General features: G+C 37.4%; 2 protein-coding genes across 2 annotated transcripts in view; both read left to right on the plus strand.

The window, feature by feature from the left end:
- pcdh7a (protocadherin 7a) overlaps nucleotides 1-3,105 on the plus strand; it is a 32,951-nt gene extending 29,846 nt beyond the window's left edge. Inside the window, exon 4 of the mRNA XM_079614856.1 lies at nucleotides 152-3,105. Within this exon, the coding sequence (XP_079470982.1) occupies nucleotides 152-654 (503 nt within the window). The 3' untranslated portion in view covers nucleotides 655-3,105. The remainder of the gene's footprint in view (nucleotides 1-151) is intronic.
- A 5,489-nt stretch (nucleotides 3,106-8,594) lies between these two features.
- Nucleotides 8,595-11,794, plus strand: itln1 (intelectin 1; the record flags this gene model as incomplete). The annotated part of the gene is given in 8 exon segments (XM_079615694.1): nucleotides 8,595-8,601; nucleotides 9,512-9,535; nucleotides 9,538-9,551; nucleotides 9,555-9,758; nucleotides 9,844-9,914; nucleotides 11,327-11,399; nucleotides 11,562-11,619; nucleotides 11,751-11,794. Coding segments are annotated over 8 exon segments (495 nt in total).
- Nucleotides 11,795-12,078: the final 284 nt, after the last annotated feature.

The following is a 12,078-nucleotide window of genomic DNA, read 5'->3' on the forward strand; positions in this document are numbered from 1 at the left end:
AGATAGACATTCATTCATTCTCCGGGGACATCACGAGTGTCTAAAACTTGACAGTCTGAACAAAAAATGTTGAACTATGACCTGCGCATATTTCAGTTGAGACAGTTCCCTGACAGGATATCCTAAAACAGCCTCTGTCTCTGTTCCTCAGACCCCAGGCAGCTCCCTGACGTGGCTCTGACAGGAAAGTGCACGCGAGAGTGTGATGAGTTTGGTCACTCTGACACCTGCTGGATGCCCGTGCAACCGTCACCACGAAGACGCATGGAAACACCCCAACTCTCCACCTTTGCCTCGCCCGGCGACAACAACAACAACACGGAGGACGACAGCGACCGAGAGGACGACGGAGACGGGGGTACGGATAAAAGCAGCGGAGGAAGCGAGGAGGTCCGGGATTCGCTTACAAACGGAGATCCACTTGGAACTCTCAGCCGCCGGGACCGGAACAGGAACATGGGCGACCACAACCGCAATCTCCTGAATCGCAAAATGACCTCGGCGTCCTACGACACGTTCAGCAGCGCCGGCTTTGGCCGTCGTCTAGAAGAAGAAGACCCACACACCCCAGAGGTCATACCCCTAACGAGGACGGGGGGCGACTATAAGACCAGCTCGTGCCTCACTCTGTCTCGCAGGGAAGTGTACCTGTGAGCTCCAGCCAAGCCCTCACGCCACGGGAACCGGCCTGAGCAACTTCACGGCATCGGAGCAGGAGGATCATTAAGAGACTAGTACATACCTGTTCAAAACAGGCATCTTCTCCTTGCCAAAAAAAAAATCATCATCAATTCATTTCTCTAGATGCAAAATATCAAAGTTGAGGAGAAAAAAAAGTGAATCGTCGTTTATTCTTTCATAAACTTGGTCGGACTTTGTCAATGGCAAACACTTGCATGTTAGGGCTCCCGCAGACAGGGGGCGATGTGGGGGTTGGAGGACAAAATCCGGTGACAGGCCACAGAAAAGGATGCGATTGTGGCACATTATGGAAATAAAACCATGTAGCATCAGGAAATAGGAAATCCTAACCAATCATATTTTAATCTAAGTAGTTTCCTGTTGCTGAGCCGGTACAGTTATTTAATTACAGTCACACTAGTCATGTAAATGCTTTCATCTCAGATTTTTAGAGAAAAATTAGAAGAAAAGAAAAATCTGGTCATTCATTTTTATCATTTGTAAAGCTACTTGGTTTCCTGTTTTGTTTTTTGTTTTTTTTTGTTTTTTACAGATATGGGAATATACTACAGCTCTCATTAGTGCTTCAGAATTTTCTGATATTTTCACAATGACTGTTACATTACCATCCCATCAGACCTCAGAGTTTCAATCAGCCAATTAAATCATGCGACACATGTGCACAGCACAAAAACAGGCACACACTGAGATACATGTCTATATCCATTTAGTGCAGATGTGTGTACAAGTGTGTATGTACTGTGTATAAACGGACATGTTTGGCATACCTGAGGCTTTTTTAAGAAACGATTTTTTGAAAGTAGATGTAGCATTTTTGCCTGCTTGATCTTCAACTAGTATATAAGACACTGAAGTGTATTTGAATAACTTAATCATCTGTGTAAAGTGCATACACAGGGGCATTAAACAATGTTTAGATACATCTATACTATACTATAAACAACAAATATACTGTATCTCATCCCTTTTAAGTAGAGCTCATATGTAAACCAAATTTCTTTAAAGGCAACACTGCATGACGATAAGCTAATGCTTATTTTGTTAAATAAGAAAGAATCAGATTTTGTTGTTTTTCTGAGGACATGGCCTCGTTAGGAGGAGCGTGTTTGAGTGTGTGTGAATGCAAAGCGAGGTCGGTGCGCAAAAGTCGCAGAGGAGAGCTAGATCTTTAATTTAGCCTGAAATGACACACACAATGTAGGTGTTCAAATACCTGTATTACAGTTCAAACTAATCAAATAAGTATTTGTCAATCAGCCTCGTCCAGGTCTTCGCCACAATTGGCATCCCATCAATCCTCTGGAATTTTCAAATTGAGTTTAGGAATGGCATTTTTAGCTCTTGTTATGCGTTGTAAGTACAATCTGATTGATAAGAGCAAATTGACATGTATTTCACCAACTCTCAGGAAACTTGAGATTCAGTGTGTGTCCACGGCTTTAGTCTGCGCTCCGATTTGTCCTCACAAGGCCATACATTTGGGGAGCCTGTTTTCTCGCCATTTCCCTTTTTCAGACACACCGCACCTGGCGACGGTTCTCGAAGTGTGTGTGTGTGTGTGTTTCCTGGCTTCCCACGGCAAGAATCGCAGACTCATCCCTTTCACTTCACGGAACAGCCTTGGGTCTGGAGCGGGACTGGTGGACTCCAGTCCATCTATGCCAAAATCTGTCCAGTTTTTCTGGTTTTACTGGAAGCACTGGTGCACAAACTTACCTGAAAAAAAAGACTAGCCCAGAACCTGTGGTTCAGTGCCTGGATGAGAGGAAAGTGTTGGACTGGCCTATACAGGGTTTGTGAAACCGGAGGACTTGATAAAAGGGAATCTGTCTCTAAAGATGGCATGTTTCCTTTGCCAGGATTATAGGTTAAATATGCTGTTATACAGCAGTCTGTAAATAGTGTAGAGTATGGGGTGCATAACGGACTATGCATATGAAACCGTGTCTTTTCTTCTTTTTTTACTGCACGTTTACCTAACAGTTCAGCTCACTTACTGCAAAACGGGGAGGGATGGGAAGGGCAAAAAATAACATTGTGTCTAAAGCGTAACATTCACTTGAACTTTTTTATGAGATAAACACTGAACTCATGTACTTGCAGAACATCCGCCATTTTACATCTACCCTGTAGAGAAATGACCACTGAACTTTAACCTGAAAGGCATGTTGACGGTCTTTAATCCTGCACCTGTGAGGAAAATGTTTTATTTTTTATTATTATTTCTCGGTTTTTATGCTAAGAGGAGTTTTTGAAGCGCTCTCTCTCTCTCTTTCCTGGAATTAATGCGTTCATTGCGTTTGTTATTACAAATAACAAATCAAATGGGGTTGGAATGGTTTGAAAGTTTGGTATGTGACATGTAAAAGTTTGATTTTGACATTAAAACACCTTTAAACTGTGTTATGCTTCCTTTTTCACTCTTGAACTTGCTGTTTGATACATTTTTGCACATAATATTGATACTGAACAATACACAGGGATAACGTTTCTTTTGCAATCCTGCACCCTGCTGGTAAAAGATACAATTACATTCCTTATACACTTCAGTCACATACGCAGTGTCCTCTCACGCATCTTTTGATCTCTCTCTTTTACATTTCCACAGCTTGGTTTTACATAACTTTTTATCACCAGTAAATTATCCTGGATAGCCTATACATTTTTTTTTTGTTAACCCATGGTTAAATGTGTTGCAAGTGACAGCACTAATTAGCTAAATAAGAAGGGGTCTGAGAAAAGTTTATGATTTCTCATCTGCCAACAACGGCTTACAAAGCAAAATATCCTAAAAATAAGATAGAGAAAAAGAAATGGCCAGAAAAAGAAGCGAGATAACAGTGAACATATTGGCTTTTCACCACTGGAGGGAGCTGAGAATCGCGCTTGATGGTTGCTGAGCTTGCTTTCTTTCTTTTTCTTGACAGGTAAAATCATTGTTACGATCAAACGCGCAGAGTTGTAGAAAAAGTTGTCTAATTAATTCTAATTAATTCTGATGATTATGTATTTTTGTAGTATCAGCACCGGAAGTTAGCATCACCCTGTTTCCCTCGACCCACTAGGACTTTTCCATTGGCTTTTGTATTATTGCAACAACAACAACAACAAAAGAGAGAGAGAGAGAGAGAAAAAAAGCTAAGTGAGTGACCAACAAACATTTGATTACACCATTTGTTCATCATGATAATCTTGACAAGTGATCATATTTTATGTATTTTGGAGCCTACAATCGCCAGAAAAAGCTAAACAGTAGGCCAGGTAATAAACGGTAGGCCTACACGGCCACATGACCATGCTTTCCAGAACTATTTAAAAAACATTTTCCCTGAAAGTTTGAATTAGAATAGGATGCACGCGCATTATTATAAACACAACAAGACTATGAAAATGAACTTGTGTGTAGATGAGTTTACCTGTTCTTCTGATAACATTTAATAACCCTGACAACCCCCTTTTTCAAATCAGGTAAAAGCTCACAAAAAAATCACAAGGGGTATTACTGATACTTTATCATACAATAAAACAAGGAAATATCTTGAACGTGTATTATCCACAGACCTTATTTCAGGCATTTAACCAAAACCCCATTTTAAAAACCCATTGAGGACGATGGAACCGGAAGTGCTACTTATTTCCGGGTTTTGACCCACAAAAATGCGTCATTCCCTGCAGCACTGTATTCTATCTGATTCTATCGCCTTTTTTGTGTATTTTCACTGCAAAATCTATATCAATAGGAATCCAGGCGACCAATTTCCCAACACAGATTTCACAGGTTCAGTTTGGTTACATGGATTTGCTGACCAACAGAAAGCTGTTTGATTTGAAACCGCATGTGAAAGTTCCGACTGTATGAAACGCAACAATACTATTTAATGTGGGCAACCAAAAAAACTTTTTTTTCAGCTTAGTTTATGATTAGTTATCTTATGCAAGACATCTTTTGTCTAGTTGTTACGTCTGGTCACTAAATTGTTTCATATTGTATCCTTTGGCATTGCGGTTTGTGTTTTGCACTGTAAAAGCAAATTTCTCAGTTTTTCCTCTTAAAATATGATTTGGTTATTATTTATTACTGTTAATATACATTTTGTAGAGTCGTTATTTTTTTACATTTTCCACAGACCCATTAGCATCCCCCTAGGACCCCATATTGAAATCCCGTGGTCTTTACTAAAATTGTACAGAGTACTGGCTGATGTAATAGAATATCTCAAATTTTGTGGAACTCGCCTGAATTAAAATCGAGGAACTCGCCCCTGAAGGCATTTGCAATGAGCCAGAGTTCTTTGAAGAACGGAGCTGCTCAGGGAGGATGATGTTTTCACGGATTCCTTCGTCCCAGTGGAATATAGAAATGCTGCTCTAGTTATGGAAACAGCTCACTTACTTTCTACATTTTCGTATTTCTCTGCCATTTTCAGGGTCTCCTTTATTGCCAGAAGCTTTTGAACATCAGGGATGTCCAATAATTTCTCTAGTCCAGCATGTTAACATTGTGTTTGCTCTGTTATTAGTCTAACTAAAGCAATCTGGAAACATAATGCCCAATGAATGAATATCAGATGAATCATTCAAGTTTCCCAAAGTCAAATGAGTATATATATATATATATATATATATATTTTTTTTTTTTTTTTTGGCTTCAAAAGAGTGCACTTATTTACTGCTTGCTCATGTACATTTCTGCATGCTTAATTTGGATTCACATTGGGGCCCATCGTGGCTCATGATGTGTTGCCACTGGACTCGATATTAAATCTAGCGCATTTTAAAAGACACATGCTTGTCACCCTGTACACATAATTACTATTTTTTGTTATTGATTTTGGTGCACATAATCACACATCAATTACTAGATCTGCTGTCAACTGTTATCTATATAGATATTTTGTATTCTATTGCTGTCGCTTTTAAGGCGGTTGTTCTCAAATTACAGGTGGTCTCAATTGACCTCAATAAATAAAATAATTATATTTCACAAAAAGTCATAAATGTCATGTTATATGTATTTTTTTGAATCGTTATTTATTGGCCTATACTCTTTTGTCAGTTTACATGAAAATCAATGCCTATAGTTGCCCACTGTGTGGACAGATTTTGCTGACCATTTTACATTGTATTGGCCACATTATTTTCTAGAGAGGCTTTTGTGTGTGCAATAACTGTGCCTGACATTGGTCAGGTTCAAGTCAAGAGCAGAAACATAAGGTATTTCATAACTGTGTCCAATGAATTGGGCGGCTAACCATGTCGATTACCACATCAGGAAATGGGCCAATATTTTATCAGTATACCCAGCTGTCCAACTACATGATGTGAAATGCTGTCTTGTTGAGCCATTTGACCTTTTTAAAAGTAATATTCACCATGGAATCATTAATTCGTCATTCCTGTTATGCAGTACATTTCTGACACCTCTAGATAAAATACTAAACACAATGTTTAAAGATGAAGATCATTAGTTACCTTTTCGTTATAATATCCCAATTAAGTGAACATGGCAGTGGATTTTTAAATAATTTCTTTGATTTGAGTGGATGCCCCCAAGTGGTGAACTCTTTTAAAGCGGAACCATGCTGGGTTTTTTTTGTAGCTTAATTTACCTTAAAGGAGAACTCCGGTCAATTTTAACATTGAGCTCATTTTTTTTGTAAATTTGGAGTGCTGTCAACTTCGATTGTTGTAGTCGATTGTCGAGTTCATGCGCGTGATCATAGGTAACTAAACCTATGCGCGTGAACTCGACAATCGACTACTTTGGACTTCGACCGAAAACAGGATGTAAATACAGGTATGTGCGCTGGCTGATATAACATCATTTTTATTCATATCTTTCACATCTACTGCAGTCAGATTCACTCGTGTTCACTCTGAAGGAATCATCTAACATGGCTGGGCACTTGTATGACATATCAAGGATGTTAAGACTAAGAACTGGTTAAGTTTAAAACTTGCCCCATTGAAGTCAACAGGGTACACATTTTAAAAAGAGGATAACACAGTGTAGGCAACACCGATTTTTGTCGTTGTTCTCTGTATTGACAGCACTCCAAATTTACAAAAAAATGAGCTCAATGTTAAAATTGACCGGAGTTCTCCTTTAACTGAAAAGCTTCGGAGTCATCGGAATTTATATGACTTTTTTCGGGTTGAATGGTGGTTTTTGTGTGATATCAGGTCTCGCGATGTAACGAATTGCTTTGTTCTGATCCAGTCTGACTTGTAATGCTGCCTGAATCATAATACTGTTTGCTCGTTGGCCAGAGGAGAACTGGCCCCCGACTGAGCCTGGTTTCTCACAAGGTTTTTTTCTCCATTCTGTCACCTGATGGAGTTTTGGTTCCTTGCCACTGTTTGCTTTGGATTTTGGCTTGGTTAGTTGGAGACATTTATTATTCAACAATATTATTGATCTGCCTTACTTAAGGTGGACGATGATGCAATTTTCTTCTAGAAACAAACGTTGTTGTATTATTTTCATGTTATCACTGTGAAGCTGCTTTGATGCAATCTGTATTGTAAAAAGCTCTATATAAATAAAGGTGACTTGACTTGACGGCAAAGAAAAATCTGCAAAAATTCGGTCATTATTGCGCTCCCTCACGCTGTTCGAACCCGAATGAAGAAGACGTTTTAAAGAATGTAGCCTACCGTCTGCTTTGAATCAGTAACTAAGGAGACAGGAACTAAATGGAAAGGAAACACAGGCACACAAACCAAGACACAACGAGACGAAACAGTGGCATTTTTACAACACTATAAGGATACGTTTACATGACAATGCTTAAAACGGAGATGTTTTCTTCTTTAAGTTTTCCACGGCTACAGACGACACCATTGTCAAGATGATCCCCATTCACACACTGTTACAGCCCTGCTCCCTTTTTTAACTTCAATTTCTTTCTTTTGTGAGATTCTTCTAGGACAGAGACTCCTGCTTTGTTGAGCGGGACTGCTCTAATGAAAATAACTAAAAACGCTGTATTCTGCTGCTGAAGACTGAACACTTAATACGTATGTGCATGATATCATTGTTTTCAGAGATTCACGTTTTTGTTGTTTACATATTAACATGTTACACCATACCAAAACGGTGTCGTGTAAACTGCCCTAAGTGTGTCCTATGGGGTAATCAAAAGTTCTGCACACTCTTGCGGTCTTCACGCGCACTTGAACATTTGAACCAAATACAGGAAATACGTCATGTAGACAAGTGGTCTAGTGCAAAGACCACAAGTGTGGGTATTTGAGCAGGCCTTATATGATTGTGGTACGAATGGTAAAAACCTCTGATTAAAAACACAAAGAAACAATATCCATAATTTTTTTGGGATTAAGTTACTCACTGAATAGAATCGGATCACCTTTAAAATTAAAAAAAGTTTTTGTCGTTGACATCAGTCATTTAGAAAAAAAAAGAAATGCAACACTTTTATTCAGCAAGAATGCGTTAAATTGATGACAGTAAAGTCTTAAATTATTACATCAGCATATTATAATGTTTCACTGGAGACTGAGTAATGACTGCTGAAAATTCAGCTCTGCCATCACAGGAACAAATTACATTTGATTATATAATAAAACATAAATCAGATATTTTATATTGTGATAATATTTCACAATATTAATATTTTGCTGTAGTTTTAATAAAATAAATGGGTGTGCATAGGAGTCTTATTAAAAAATCTCACAGAATCCAAACCTTTGAACGGTAGTGTATTTTAGTGCATTTATGAGTTTGACTGTGCATGTTGGAATTTGGAAAATGATATTTTAGTATAAGAACACATTTGTTTATTGTGTTACTCATTTGGAACCTTTGCAGTTTGGCTATCTCAAAGTCTTATGAGGAAGAAAGGCCACAGTGAAAATTCTGGTCATCATACATGTCAGGTAGTTAAGTTCTGCAGCCTTTATGGAATGTGTGGGTTTATGAATCTTTCATCTTATCAGTTTTGTGCAATCTACCACAACCGGTGAAGATTGAATCAGCTTTCCACATATAAGGATTTGCTCTAATGTAATAAACTTAAACCTCGTCTGACATACTGTCTAATCTCCACCTAAGTAAGAAATCCAACATATTGGGCTCTCTGAAATTGGTTTATACATACATTATTATTATTATTATTATTATTATTATACAAATTAAAGAGGTTTTAATGATTTAACTTGTGCTGTTGTTTATAAAGCATGTTGTTCAACAGGTTAATTTTACCTCAACATTTTCAGAGACTGATAATGAAGTGGGCTGGAAGCTTGGAATTGTATTTTTCGCAGTGTTTATTTGTGTTACCTTATTTTTTCATTGTGCAGGGATCTATTCATTCAGTCAGCTGGATTCCTCCTTTTGTGCTTTTCACTCAGCGTTCTACTCTATGAATCGAGTAAGTGTAGTGAACCAAATATTCAGCATATGTAGCATAATGAAACATTCATCTCTCAAAGCAAAAGAGTAGAAAAATAAACAATATTTCTTATTCTTTATTTTTATGGTGACTTGATAAAGAAGCAACTGATGGTAAATGAACTTATTTAAAGATTAGACTGACCGTTAAATCATGTTTTAGTGGGATAATTAACAACATTTAAACATTATTAACTAATTGAAAATGTTTTATCACTCATTCATCTGTAAATTCCAGAATGTTGTTTCCTACAACCGATATCCCGGATGTGATAAAAGTCACTGCAAAAAGTTGACGAGAACTTTAGTTGACTAAAGAAACATGGAAAGAAAAAGGGTACGTATGATCACTTTCGGCACAACACACTCATTTCAGCTCCTGACTATGTTCGCCAGATGGTTTGTACAACTTGCTCTCTAAAACAATGAGATTTACTAAACGTACTGTGACATGACCACCAATGGGGGAGGCTGGACACTGGTGGCCAGTGTGCATGAGAACAACATACACGCTCAATGCACTGTAGGTGACCGCTGGACAAGCCAACAAGGCAATGCTGCAAATGATCCTGCTGGAGATGAGACATGGGCTAATAAAGTCATATTCGGGACTCCGGAAGCTGCAACCAATGACGACTACAAGGTACAGCTAGTCTAAATAAAATTGCAGGAAATATATTTTGTGTAACAACAAATCAGCAAACACTCATTGCTTATTGGTATTACAGAATCCTGGCTATTTTGACATCCGTGCAAAAGATATTGCCTTGTGGCATGTTACCAATGATCATGACCTGAAGTTCTGAAGAGTTGCTTCCGTTTTACCAATTTACCAAGCCAATTTCTGACATTGTTTGGAGGGAATCTTTACAACTTCTTTACTTGTTAAAATCTACTTTTCATCTTCTGGCAATATGAGGTCTAGCTCAGTATTTCTGAGATTTAAAAAAAATAATATCCCCCCCCCCCCCCCCCCCCTAAACACCCTTCAAAATATGGCACAATTTATGTTCCTATTGTTTATGATGTTGGCAACGAGATGATGATTAAATAATTGTATGGAGATGGAGAATATGTTAGAGGTAAATATTTACTCATGACCAGTATAAATATTGATAATTCTCTTTCAGATGAGACTTCCAGAACAAAAAGCCTGAGATTAGTGGTTTTCAATTTTTTCATAATACCTTTGGTAAACATAGAAGTATATAATTGTTAATGGCCAGTGCAGCCAGTACAGATTTAAATTTGAAAGTTTTTAGTCTTTAGTCTCCTTATCGACATGAATGCAACAATAAAAATTAAAAAAGTTGGGGAAAGTTACTTGTAAAAGTAATGCATTACAATATTGCATTACTATAAAAGTAACTAATTGTGTTACTTACAGTCAACAATTTGATCTCACAGTGATCTCACCATGAGCTTCCAGGATACTCATGATGTGGTCACAATGTGAGGTCACAAAAACTCAGTTTCCTTTTTTATTTTGTATTCTTTTCAGCCTGTTGCTGGAATTTGACACAAATATTTCTATTTGACATTCAGAATCTAATATTGTTTTGGTGACTCCTTTTCACTTCTTAACCTTCTTTTCACATTTTACGTTTCGACTAATCGGTGGCCACATGCTGTGACATCAGTGAAATTTCAAGGGCAAAAGGTCAATTGTCTACTGTCAATAGTGTAGCAATGTATATGAAGCACAGCTCACAGAAGTCACTTTCAAACCAAGCAGTGTTAATGTGAATTCGAACGTCCAACTTGAACCCGTTGTGCAAGTCTACAAATCTTTCACCCTCATGCGAAATTCTCAATGCTGTGAATTCCTATCGAAATTACAAAATGTTTCCCTGAGAAAATACTTGAATACTTGGTAAATGTAACCGCACCTTCCCAGCTAACAAAAATACATTCTAAGAACATTTTGCTAACGTTCCCATTAGGTTTCTGAATGTTCAATGTTTTTTTTGGTTAAGCAAGGGAACATTTTAGCATTTATGGGAATGTTACTTTAAAAACATTTCAGAAAAACATTCCATTAACAACTTTTAATTAACTTTTTTTTGTGCTAACATTTTACAAAACATTACTAGAGATAACTTAGTGAACATTCTGTTAATGTTACTGGAAGAACATTTGTTCATAACTGAGAGAGCCTTGCCAGAACTCTAGACGAAGAACATTCCCTTTTAGCTGGATTTCGATATTCAGAGTTTTCAACGATTACAATGAGGCCTATGCAATGTGTTCTGGGGTCAGGCCGAAAGCATGCTATGCACAATATATAGGCCTATGAGTATTCCAAATGACAGAAATGGAGACCTTAATCTTTCAACAGCAAATTGAGGCTGGATTTTCTTTTGACTTGTATCAGTTTTGTCCCATTTGTGACATATGTCTATTCCTTATATTGGCATTTATATCTGTACATTTTTTTGTTTAGCAGAATTGTATTGGTGGTGGAGGCTACTTTCCAAACACTTATTTCAGCGATTTTGCCCACGGTAAAAAAACAGTGCAACAAATGAATAGGGTGCATCCAAAGAGTGGATACAGCTGTGCTTATTTTCTACCGCTAAAATACAAGACATTACAATGTAACTTCCAGCAACTGTTTTTTCTTGCACTTCCTTAGTGAAAGAGTGTGATTTGCTACAATATTTCATCATCTTAATATGACACTCCAAAGTTACTGCAACACTTTGTCATTGCATTATATCGTATTAGCCTACGTTATTGCTAATACAAATAAAAGAAAAAAATAATAACAATAAAGCTTTTCAAGAAAATTCATAAGATTTTTGACATGTTGTCAAATAATAATTGTAATAATTTAATGTTCAGGTACTGATAAATCATTAGATTAATAAGGGATTGTTATAGGCCTAAATTGTTTATATTTATGTTATATTGCTTAAATGACAGCAGCACTAAATCTGCGTGGACATGATCAATTTCACAAA

This window comes from Phoxinus phoxinus (genome assembly GCF_949152265.1).
Source record: "Phoxinus phoxinus genome assembly, chromosome: 6".
NCBI lineage: Eukaryota > Metazoa > Chordata > Actinopteri > Cypriniformes > Leuciscidae > Phoxinus > Phoxinus phoxinus.